Below are 13434 nucleotides of genomic sequence, written 5' to 3'. Positions count from 1 at the left end.
ACTATCACTAATTATAATGGATGGTGTGTCTGGAGTGACTGATCTACAGAGAGTTGAAGTCTTTAGAAAAGCATACAACAGGACCACATGGCAAGGACTGGTATGGAACATCACTGAGTATCAGAGTGCCCATACAGCATTTGTTGATGTCCAATGAAATGATGAAGAGACAGGCAAACAAGTGCTGCCATCTCTTGGTACCTAACCCTAACAAAATATTTTTCTCTAAAAATAATGTGGGTTTTGCAGTCAATTTTGTTGAATTTATAGGACAAAAAACCCAAGTTTCCAGGAGGAAAAACCTACTTACCCATGCCAGAGATTGACTAACTCAGGAACAGGACAGAGAAAGGCTTAGAATAAGTTCCTCCAGTTGGCGAATAGAATTGAAATTAAGTCTATCTTCGGGCATAGCACAGAGGATTCAAGCACCACTTCCTGAGCTACTCAGGCCTTTAATAATAAAGTTACAATTGAGTTTAGAGTGGCTATAATGTGGTGGTGTCCGCGCAGTTAGCCTAGTGGCTTTGCGCTTCGCAACCATATGCCTGGGGAAGGAGTGTCCTAGGTTCGATTCCCGTCAGAGACGTGAGGAGCTGAAGGATCTTCCTCAGCCATAGCCAAGTTAGCCGGTCTTGGGCGCGGGCAGTAGGGTTTTTTCCGCCAGTTTATCTGGTGTTTTTCATCCCGCAAGCAGGCAAACCGGCCCCTTGAACACACAGCGATACAGCCAAGAATACCTTGAGGCATAGGAGTGACCATTCTATCCTCGTATTTCGGTTACGAAATCCAAGCATGCTTGGAAGGTTGTGGGCCTTAAAGGCCTGTTAAAGCCATTGGGATAGGATAGGATATAATGTGGTGGTACTTTTATCTTCACTGCTGCACACCACTTTTTCTTAGTAGGCTCTGTTGAATACCAAAGTGAACATGTTTAAAATATTCTAATATCAGGAAATGTTTTGTATTGGATGTAGCTGTGTGTGTGTGGTGGTGGTGGAGGGGGGAATAAACCCCATATATGAGAGTGCAAAACCACTAGCACATCACTGCTGTGTGGTTGGGTGGATATTTGTTCAGCACACACACACACACACACACACACACACAGAAATACTTTGAAAGGAAATGATTTTATGTACTGTAGGTTTTATTACTTGTTACTTTTATAATTAATGACTTGTTCTAATAGCTACATTTCTGTACTTGTTTGCAAGAGTTGCACATCATGTGAAAGGCTCTCAACATTGTCATCGGCATTCACAATTGGAACAATTGAAAGTGGTCTTCAGAAAGACTGCTGAAGATCAAAAGTAAAAGAATACAGAAGCCTGTTTATATTACCAGCTTTTCTCGAGAGGTGTTTATATTTCATTACAATATTTCATTACGAGTATTCCTTGATACAAAGCTTCTAGTTCAATTCCATGGAATGGGAGTCAAAAATTTATCTTTGTAAAAAAAAAGTATTTAGAATATAAATATGTGTTTAAGTTGACATATAAGCAACATTCATTTATTTTTCTGTATCTCAAATTTATTCTACGGTGACAATGTTATGAAAGCAGATTATAAAGTGCTTTGACTAATATTTTTCTGTCGTGTGAACAAAAAAAAATTTATCATTAATCCAATTGCTGTTTTAGTTGGCTAGAAGTGGCTTCACAAAGTTCCATGTTTTGTTTCTATGTCACAGTTTGGTATTATCTGATACTTAGTGCAAAGTGCATGATATTAATGCATAGACCAACAGCCTTTTATGGGTGGCATTTGAAGGGTGAAAAAAATCCTGTCTTCTTTGATTACTGCATCACTAATGCATACATTTTTGACAGATGATAATTATCAACTCAGAACTGGCATGAACCAGAAAAATCAGGCTGATTAAAACAAAGCATTAAAGTGGTTGTTAAGTGATGCTGACACAATATGATTTATGCTCAGTGCTCTGAATGCTTAAGTGAAAGAATATCATCCAGGTGTGATAATTGGCAGGAGTGACTAGGCCCGCATGTCTTGGCAATGGATGATGATTTGGATACCTGGTACTATTGCTAGAATAAGCTAGCCAAATTAACTACACATAATCTGAAATCTGGGAGAAATCCCAAGTGAATAATTAAAGGAACATGAAATTGCACTATGTGCCTTCATGTTGTTATAGGTAATACTGACTATAGTGATGACATTGTGTTAGTTGCAGGGAGGGAGTTTCCCTACAGTCATAGGGCACCCTCTGAAGTGAATCAAAATAATGGACCATAAATTTAGATCCTACAGATAATTTGAGATAGTATCTCCAATTGGATTAGATCGAAGAGGGAGTATGTAGTGTTTAATGCAGTATATTCACTGTAGAATTCAGATAATTATGAGGTAGCATGTAAATTAAAGGCGGGGGGATCAGATATTGTGCTTGGTCAAATTATCAAAAATTGATGCAGTTCTGTAAGCATAATCTGTGGCTGGCCCTGACCTGGCACATGAGGTTCAGGTACTAACTCAAAATCATATTTCTGATAAGCAACAGTGGCATAAGTATGGCTGATTGTCCTTATATCTCTAAGTCAGAATCAAATCTTGTCACTGTATGATACCATTCATTGCTTGTGCATTGAAATGCAGCGTTAGCCTGAATTGCTTTCATATTGTTATAGTATGAAAGCTACTCAGTGTTATAGTACAGTTACTTTGACAATGAAGCCACTAGAACAGAAGCATTAAGACAGTCTTTGAGAATAATTTTCAATAGATTGCAGTATGATAGTTGCACTTCTATGCAGTATAGTATGCAGTTGCTGCTTAGTCTCAACGAATGTCTCAGTACCTCCTTTCTATGGCCTCATTGCCAGAACAATCATGCCATAACAGTATGAAAGCAAATCCTGCTAGCACTGCCTTTCAACATGCAAACAGTATTATTGCAATGGCAAGATATGATTCTGATTTAGATGTTCAGTCCTTATCCCATGGTGCATGAACAAAAAAGGCTTTCAGTTCATACCCAATTGTGCATGGCCTAGTAACAACCAGCCATACTAATGCCACTATTTTTATTAGTAATATTTTTTGACAGTTAATATCTGCCAGATATTAATCAAATTTACTGATTACTGATTTTGCCAGTAATAAAAAAATGGGCACACTGTTTTGAGTCAGTTCAAGGGCTTCTCTATAATTGTGTGCATAGGGAAATAGTGGAAACAGCCAGGCACACCACCTCCCTGTGACTAAAATTGTCATTGCTAGAGAATTTGTATTGTCTAGGATGATGCATGCTGTGTGTGACTCTCTCTCTCTCTCTCTCCCTCCACCCCCTGAATTTTCCAGAAGTCCTTGTCTGGAATCTTCCAATGTGGGACCTGTCCTGTCAGATCGATTTTAGATGTCCTGTTTCTAATTATTGGAGTGAGACCTGGTTGACAAAAAAAAATTATATAGTTACAGAGATAGGATTATTATTATTTAGGCCTGCATGGAGTCAAGAGACTCATCTTGGGGAGGTCCTTAGGAAACACAGTCTATCATACCACTCATTGACCGTTCTTGCTGTCACCACTCTCTCAGGCAATTCATTCCACGGTTCAACCACCCTCCATGCGAAGAAACCACTCCTCGCCCTCTTGCTCACAGCTTCCTTTCGTAACTTCCAGGGATGGCCCCTTGTCATCGCTCCTTCCCACTGTTCCACCAAAAACTCCCCAATGTCCACTCTATAACTGCCTCTCAACAGTTTAAAAGTTTCAATCATATCATCTCTCATTCTTCTATCTACAAACTGCAGTCCACATTCCCTCAGCCGATCCTCATAACTGATATTGTACAGTCCTGCTTTGTTATCTGCTTCTGTACCCTTTCCACAGTTAATTTATCCCCTTCAAATCCTGGGAAGAACCAAATTTGAAAACAATAGTCTAAGTGTGGTCTGATCAGGGTCTTATACAACGGAATGATAACTCTTTTATCTCTGCAGATCAGCGTCCTTCTCGGTATTGCAGCAATCCTCTGGGTTACTTCACCACCTTTGCAATGTAAAGAGTATTGTATTTTCAGGGTATAGAAGGAATACAACAATCGGAGGGGGGGGGGATATTACTAATGACAGCTGAAGAACTTCAACAAAAATAAAAGTTAAGGAGGATTTTAGATATGATGGGGATTGTTCATTGAGGCTGTCTGGTGTGAGATAGAGCCAATAAGACATAATATATTGTTAGCTACTGGTATAGACCATTGTCCGGAGGAAGATGTGGGTTCCATTTAGCACAATCAGTGTGGATTGAACAGTTATTATGATATAGCGTATTGGCTCTTTATTTTATAATATATATTATATAGTATATGTAGTATTATATATAATATATATAGAGCCCATTGGCTCTTTATTTTAAATAATTTATGGGTGCACCTTTTTGACAACTCGTATAAGTTCTTTTTGCTATACCCTTAGTATTATTTTGGTCTAGTTACTCACTGATGAGATCTCAATAAAGATCGAAACCGGTCTGGTAGTGACCTCCCACCATAATGTATAACATCATACATCTCCTAAAAGATGGGTTTTACATTATGCGAAATACTAAGAATAGCGATCAGAACTTTCCCTACCTTTGCTATGAGTTGCCCTAGTTTGTACTGTGTACTTAGACCACGTGCTTCAGCTTACGCTAGTAGTTGCCGATACTTTTATAGTTACTATATTCGGCATTCGGCATGAAACTCTATGATTCTGATCTTTGAGTTTCTTATTCGATTTTGAAACAATGTGGGATTTAATATCCCCTTAATTTAAATAATGGGGATATAGATTGGAAGGAGAAAAGTTCACATGGCAAGGTGGAAATGGAATTTATATTACTAAAAGTTAATTACCTGAAACAGCATATAATAGGGAACCAGGGGTTTGAGTGTGTTGAATCTAGCAAATAGCAGATTTATGTACAACCTTCAACTGGAGAAAATGACTATGTTGTCTTGTTCAAGAGGTTACTAAAAATTTGGAATTCTCAGTAAGAAAGTGTTAAAGCTGGTGATTCTGACGAACTTAGGAGGAAGCTTAGGATAATGCCATTGCTTAAGAAACGACAAGGAAAGAATGTCAGTAGTGCATGAGAAGTGATCAAGCGTGTGAAGCAAGATCTGCAAAAAAGAAAGAATAAATATTGTGGAGGGAATATAAAGAAATAGGTGATCAGCATGCTCATGAATGATATGAAGCACAGGCAAGAAAAGTAACTAGTATGATAAGGAATGCTAAATCAGATTTTGAGAGAAAATTAAGTAGGCTAAAGCAAATCCAAAACAAAATAGTTTTTTGCCATGTAGTGAGTAAGAGGAAGAATGATTATGGAAGGATAAAAATCATTGCCGACAGTAGGAAAGAAGCAAAAGAAATAGTTGATTTGCAAAGTGATCACTTCGCAAGGGTATCATCCAGGTGAAGATGGACTTTCCAGTGTGACAGGAACTGTTGTGATGAGGTAGACAAACTAGTACTTTGCATGTTGAAAAGTATCAAAATGGAAAACTATTACATAAGTTGGAGTGAATAGATACGAAGCTGGTGGTTGATAGATACCAGAGCGTAGAGGTATATGGTGGAATGGACTCTCGGAGAATGAGGGTAATTAGTGGAGTTCCTCAAGGCTCTCTTCTGGGGTACTTCTCTTTAATTTGTATATTAATGGTATATTCCCTTTGCTAATTCAAAACTCAAGGGTGGCAGTAGTTGATAAAGGTGATGTAGATATGCTGCAGGATGATTTAAATAAATTGGCAATGTGGGCAAAAGATAATGGTTGTCAATTTAGTGTTGCAAATGCACTTCAGGATGAAAGAATTTCATGTTGTGTATTGTATTGATGGTATTGATCAGTGGTGGCCGGTGAAAATTTTAAGTGGGGGTGCTGCATATACAAACAAAAAAAAAAAAAATTTTCCTAATTAATAACGAATTTATTAATAAATAAATTTACATATTAAAAATTGCTTTATTAAAAATATTTCATCCTCACCACGAACAAATACCAATAATAAATGTTTAATGATAATCAAAAAAAAAATTCTTTTCATATTTTCAACAGTGACACTAGTCATAATTCAGCCTTGTATCTGTAATAAATAAATAATTAAATGTTATTTTAACAAAATAAAATAAGATTTACAAAAAAATAGTTCACCACGAACACGTGCCAATAATAAACGTTTCATATCTCACAGAAATAACGAGCGTAGGCATAAGATACATTGCCCAAGCTGCAGTGTATCTAATGACGTAACGTGCACCGACAGCAAACGAATGTTGGCGTTAGATCCCAGTGCATTTTTTTCGTGTAACAATAATTGAAAAAATATTATTCGTTTCATATTTTCAACAATTACACTCGTCATAATTCAGCCTTGTATCTATAATAAATAAATAAATAATTAACTGTTATTTTAACAAAATAAAATAAGAATTACAAAAAATAGTTCACCAGGCACACGCACCGATAATAAATGTTTCATGTCTCACAGAAATAAGGCGCGTAAGCTTACTAAAAATACACTGCCATTTGAGCAGTTACAGTTGGGAATGATGTAACGTGCAATGACAAGAGCCAATGAATATTGGCATTAGATCGCAGTGCATTTTGTTTCATAATCTAAAGCATTAATCAAACAATTCCAATTATTAACTATTCAATCAATTTCAGAACATAAGCTGTAACCTTTAACATGTTGTACTGCATTTATATAATGTTGTAAGCATTGTTATTATTTATAAACACAAACAAAATTTAATTTTTTCATTTTTTTCCTTGGGGGTGCTGCAGTGTCGCAGTGCTTATGTACGGGCTGCCACTGGTATTGATGTTACCTTACGGACATGTATGATGATATGCATTATGGGGTCACTACCTAGACCAGTTTTGACCATTATTGAGGTCTCATCATTGGGAGCTAGATCTAGAAGTGATACCATGGTTGAAGTAATGCAGAAGTTATATTTCCATATACGAGTATCCAAAAGATGTCACACCATTTTACTAAAATACTCTGGATTAGAGACAGATGTTGAAAGTTTTTCCAACAATGATGTGAAGTCATTAGCCTCTAAATAAGAGTTACCCAGTCCTGAAACTACTTCAGGTGTAAACTTTGTTTGCTTACACTTGGATAAAGGATTAAACCAAGAATATAATTTCTTGGCATCTTTAATTTATAGTACAACCAAGTGGAAAAACTTCCAACCTCCATAAGGATAGATTGAAGGTGTGTGGGTTGCAGAGTTCAGTTGATGGGCAAAAGAGAGAGAGAGAGAGAGAGGGACATGATAGAAACTTATAAGTTGCTAAAAGGATTCTGTAAGATTGACACAGAAGAAAATTTTTAAGACATGATGAGTAGAGAGAGAACAAGGGAGTCACCCCTGGAAGTTGTATTAGTTTGGTTAGCAAGCTTGTACGAATTAGATTTTTTGCTTTAAGAGTGGTGAACGGGTAGAATGAGTTGCCAGAGGAAGTTGAGTGCCCCGATAGTGAATGAGCTTAAGAAGTATAATAGGTATTGTATGAATAACGATTAGTGTTGGTCTCCCATGATGAGTCTTTAACTCCATATAAATACCTGTATAATAATATTTCATACTCCTTTGAGATTTATTTGTGAGTTCAGATTATATAGTTAATTTGGCTAGCTCTTCTAGCAACAGTACCAGGTATCCAAATCATCTTCCACTATCAAGAGATGCATAGTCACTCCTCCTGATTACCCACAATCTTCATAGCAATGGGCTGAATGTGTGAAAACAGATTGTGTTTTTGCCTCAGCAGCTATTGCAATGCTTTGTATTAACTAGATAATTTAATTTCTCCTGGTCTGTTTCAGTTCAAAATAAGCTGTTAGCTTCTGGCTGGAGCAGTTGTGTTAGATGGACATCTGGCATTCACAATTTTAATTAAATCTCAAGCAACCATACAGATTAGATTATTTCTGCTCATGCATTGTTCAATACTTTATGATCTGAAGTTATTTTTATTTATTTTTTAATGTTGTGCCAATACACAAAAGGTTGGTTGTTCAACCTATAATACCATGTATGGGTAGTGGATTGGGAAATCAAATGTAAACAAGATCCTTTACATTTAAATCAAATGTAAAGGAACTTGTTTACATTTGATTTAAATGACTGTAAATTGTATTCCTTGGGAAACACAGTAGGGAGGGGAGACTGTTCCACAGTGTAGAAATTGAAGGGATGGAGGAGGGAAAAAAAACTTGTTCTGGTTCTAGGTGTACTGTGAAGGGATGTTGAGCAGCAGCTGCACGTGTTCCAACGAATTTAGTACTGAGTGGAGGAATTATCGATGTTATTTCAGATGAGCATTTCCCATGGAAATATTTGTAGAATATATATACTGCAGAAACCAAACATCTGTGTGAAAGTGAGGGGAGAGAGTTGATAAGAGATGGGTCACTAATAAGTCTAATTGCTTTCCTCTGTATTGAGTCAGGCATTTTGAGAGAGCTTTTAGGGGGCCCCACCCCATATGTGGGAGCAGTATTTAATAGTTGGGCAGATTTGTGAGTTGTATAATGTTAATAGCTGTTCAGGGGTAAAGTAACGTCTTGAGCAAACGAGAAATCCTAGTTTGTTTGTTTTTTAAGCTGAGGATGCAATGGTTGTGATGTGTTTATACCAAGAGAGGTTTGATATGAGGATAATTCCAAGAAGAGATCTCAAACTGTCTGGAAATTTCTTGGTATCGTCAAAAAGGATACTGGGAAAAAATGGTTCTTTTTTTTTATGAGAAATAGGACAGAACTGGGTTTTATTAGCATTGAAATTGATGGGGTTATCCGAATCCCATTGTAGGGTGGCTTGGAGATCAGAATTGAGGGTGGTGATGGTTTGTTCTGTAGGTGAGGTGAGTTGTGTAGGGTAAGGTTTATCAAATGCAAGTGAGGAGTGTAATGTGCTGTCGTCTGCAAAACTATGTATTGGGTTGGAGGTCAACTGAAGTAGGTCGTTGATATATAGCAGGAAGAAGGTTGGTGAGAGGACAGAACCTTGCGGAACTCAGCATTAATTGGATGGTGAGAGGATAGGGAGCCATCCACCATGACACACAGTGTGCATCCAGACAGAAAGCTGGCAATCCAACTACAGAAGTTCTGGGTCTGACCAAATGATGATAGTTTGCTTAGTAAGCCTTTGTGCCAGACCCGGTCAAAGACTTTGGAGATATCAAGTGCAACCACTTAAGATTCACTAAACTTCTCCATGGCATTTGTCCAGAAATGGGTCACATATGTGAGCAGATCTCCTGTTGATCGGCAACAACGGAATCCTGGCAGTCGTTTATTAGGTGGGTGTCTTCAAGGTAGTGTAGGAGTTGGGAATTGATGTTTTCAATTACTCTAGACAGGACTGAGGTAACCTGATAGGGCAGTAGTTGGACGGCAGTGACTTGTCACCCTTCTTGGGAATGGGCTGAATATAGGCCAATTTCCATTTTGTGGAATAGATTCCAGTTGATTAAGAGAGTATATATATAGGCAGCATAGAATAGGAGTCAGTTCTGGTGCGCAAACTTTCAGGACAATTGGGGGGAATGCCATCAGGGCCAGGAGACTTTTTTGTGTCTAATTTGAACAGTATTTTTCTGATCTCATCCTGGCAAAAGGATATAGGAGGCATTGTATGTTGGCTGTCTGGAATGGTTGGGGGACATTTACCATTGGCTTTTTCTGTGGGTGATGATGGAATAGAGCCATCTGGGTATGATAAGGGTGGGAATAGCATGGGGAAGAAATTATGGCCAATTGCTTTGACAACAGACCAAAAGGCTTGGCTGCCATTTGGACAGGCCGCTAGTTTCTTGCTTTTTGCTCTTTCGAACTCTGTTTTAAAAGCATATTTTTTTTGCATCTATTTCAGGCTTCAGTATAAGCTCTAAAGGAGGATGAGGTTCTTGATTTCAGCCAGTTATGGTATCTGGTGTTTCATCTGTACAGCCTTAGCACATCTTTTGGAGAACCAGGCTTTGGTTAGGGAATGGCAATTCAGAGTACTGTGTGGAACGTATGTTTCCATGCCGGTGAGGATTACTTTGGTACTAAGTTCAGTGCATATGTTTAGGTTGGAAGGCCGGAAGCAATAGTCCAACCATAGGAATGTGGCATAGAAGTTGCGGAGGCTGTCCCGCTTGGTTCTGTTATAATGCCAAACTTTGTATGGGGAGTGTCTGTGTAAGTGTTGTTGCATGGGGGAGGAGATGAGCACTAGATTGTGGTCAGAATTACCCAGGGGGGGCTCACTACTTTTACTGTGTATTTGGAGAAGTCATTGGTGAGGAAAAGATCTAGGGTGTTTGGGGAGTGGTTTGGGTTATCTGGTGTTCTGGTTGGCATTGAACAAGTTGTGTAAGGTCGTTAGTGGTGGCAAATGTTTCAGCATCTCTGCCTGCAAGATCTGTACAACTGGAGGAGGAGGAAAGCCAGCTAGTGTTATGAACATTAAAATCTCCTAGGAGGATAATTTTGTTGTTGGGAAAGTGGGATTGGAAAAATCAGTTTTAAAGGAGAGGAAATTAAAGAGCTCAGAGTGGTTGGTTGCGTTGGGGGAGCAATAGAGACAGCAAATGAATTTAACTGAGTGGGGAAGGGATATTTTCAAAGAAGGTCAAAGTTGGGTGCTCTCTGGCAAGGTGGATGTATGCGCAGACACAACCTGTGGGACAAAAGTTGTTAAAGAGTGAGTAGTTTGGAAGGTTGGGATAAATAGTGATGGGGAGGGGGTGAGATTTGAGTTTCTGCCAGAAAGAGTAGGTGGGGTTTGGTAGACTGCAGGTGGTAGTGGACACTATTAAGGTTGGAGTTTGGGCCACGGATGTTGGTGAAGTGGATAAATAGGGTTTTGTGAGTCATATATTTGACCGCAAGGATCTTGCACATTACCGCAGTAGCAACACTTGATTTTTCCACTAGTTTAACTTGTCTGTAGTCAATGATCCAACTGTTGGCACCATTTTGACGTTTTTCTTCGAGTTGTCTTCGAAGCTGGCGTCTTTGTTCTCTTTGTGCAAATGATAAATCTGCACAAAGAGAACATTATTATTAGTTTTAATGTGCTTGTCAGCATGTCGCAAGTCACTTTTACTAGGCGTAGAAAGTTCATTCCGTCCTTTTTAATATCTTCATTTTTTTTTAATTATTCTGCTACTGAAGCCATCCTCTTCTCTCTCAATTTTTTTCATCTTTGGGAGGAGAAAAGAGTCTGTGGGAGCCAAATCAGGCAATGTTCTATCAGACAGATTGACTCCGAAGCCAGAAATTGCTTCACAGGCAGAGCACATTGTGCAGAAAATGGTTGGTTTGATTTCTAACTAACTCAGATTTTTAAGTTAAAATTTGTTTGAACTGTGTCTTGTGTACTAATGTTACAGTGTTTTGACTAATTTCTATCTTATTCTGTATAAATTTATTCAACTGACTCCTCATCATATGAGCTTTGCTGGTTTTGTCTATTTTCATATCTATATTTGCCATCTTCTCTTGGGGGGGGATTAAACAGCTGATATTTTGCATGTTTGTTTTTATATTTTGTCGTTGTCCTGCTGATTTTCATATCAAAATCTAAATTCTACTTAACAGAAATTATATTTTTGTTTCATCCTTTATCCAAGTTGAGCACTTTAAATAACATCACAATAAGCTACTTGAGTAAGGACACAAGTGGCTTCAGATTAAATTTCTCTCATATCCCATAAAGAATAGTGATACACCATTGTGGCATTACAGTGAACGATCAGTATTATTTAGGAATAATGCAACGTCTATACGCCTGCACAATGTGCTCTGCCTGTGAAGCAATTTCTGGCTTCGAAGTCAATCTGTCTCATAGAACATCTTCCTATTTGCCTGATTTGGCTCCCACAGACTTTTTTTGTCTTCCCAAAGATGAAGTGTGCCTTGAAGGGGGAGCACTTCAGCAACATTGAGGACATCCAATGCAGTGTGACCCAAACACTGAAGGAGGTTCCTGTTCAGGACTTCAGCATGCTTTCGGACAGCTGTATGACAGATGTAAACATTGTGTGGAGTTGGAAGGAGATTATTTTAAATCTATTGTAATTGACAATTCCAAATATAGTTCTTTGTTTTGATATAATAATTCTCATTGCTTAATTTAAATATGTTCATACTTTAAACATGTTATATTTATTAACTTTTTCATTATTTTTTGCAGATATTTACCACTTTAGCTGTGACAAAGAAATCAGGAGGATCAACATTACAGAAAGGATGCTGAGGTTAAGAACCCATCATTTAATATCAATATCTCCCTGTATAAAACAAGTACTTAACAGATCATGTACATAAAGACATGTAAATAGTGACATCCAGTTTTTGGCACTACACCAAAAATTGGACATCGTAATATTCACATGCTCTAGTGTGAATATCACATAATGTCCCATACCACATGTGGCCTTACATAAGTAATGGTAAGGTGAATCTCACAGTATAATGCAGCAGGAAGATATTTGTAACTTAAGTTCCTTAGTTAACAAGATTGAGCTTGAACTCTTTATGGTCAGTTTAATGTATTATAGCTCATTTCAGATCAGGAATTTTGCAATGTTTTTAAGATATTGTCAGTTTAGCATATTTATAGTCGTGCTGCTAACAGCAGTATGACAAATTGAAAATAAGACAATACCAGTATAAACATTTGCATACGCATGTGAGATTTATTTTAGAACTTTTCTGTATTATATGGTTTTCTTTCAATGTATGCATATATATATATTGAAACTATAATATAAATTTACCTTTTGTTATACATTGTTTGTAATATTTATAAGCTTCACCAGGGAGAAATTGTGATCATGACAATACAGGTAGATATTGAAAACCAAATGGTGGGAGAAATTTATAATGTCTAGTAACACACTTGCATTAAGGAAGAATTTTCCTTCTCATGATGGCTTTTAACTTTAAATCCTTTTATGGAAGAGTGTAGCCTGATGTAATAATGCATACTCAGTTGTGTTCTAGAATACCTCTAAAAGTATTATCTTTTATAGATAGATGCATAATTATTTACAGTACTGTAGACTGTTTCAATTATTGTCCATGTAAACTTAACACACAAAAACTAAATGTAAATAAAATTTTTAAATTTTTTGCATAATTGTTTATTTTTATATGCAGTTTTATAAATCTTATAGAAAACTCATTTGGAATATTAAAACATGTCATCCTTGCAAGTTGTTTTCAAAGAAAATTGATACATATATATAGGTAAAATGACTTAATGAAAATATTCATTATGCATATACATACATTTAACTAATGAACAACCTGCAGACTTCTTTAAGTGTCAGATGGAACACAGAAGTGTTCCATAGTAATGCTGCTCATTCAGCCTCAGTACACATTGCAAGT

The 13434-nt window shown here is 37.3% G+C and overlaps 1 protein-coding gene across 1 annotated transcript in view; it reads left to right on the top strand.

Moving 5' to 3' along the window:
• Window positions 1-13180, top strand: part of LOC150108493 (thioredoxin reductase 1, cytoplasmic-like) — a 158395-nt gene extending 145215 nt beyond the window's left edge. The window contains exon 16 of the mRNA XM_090415906.1: window positions 12233-13180. Coding sequence (XP_090272032.1) covers window positions 12233-12295 — 63 coding nt within the window. The 3' untranslated portion in view covers window positions 12296-13180. The remainder of the gene's footprint in view (window positions 1-12232) is intronic.
• Window positions 13181-13434: the final 254 nt, after the last annotated feature.

Source organism: Typopeltis vanoorti, chromosome 3 (assembly GCF_054136105.1).
Source record: "Typopeltis vanoorti isolate ZY-2024b chromosome 3, IOZ_Tvanoo_1.0, whole genome shotgun sequence".
In the NCBI taxonomy this organism is placed as follows: Eukaryota; Metazoa; Arthropoda; class Arachnida; order Uropygi; family Thelyphonidae; genus Typopeltis; species Typopeltis vanoorti.
The sequence above is the reverse complement of the archived record's forward strand: the minus strand, read 5'-3'. Positions and strand labels throughout refer to the sequence as shown.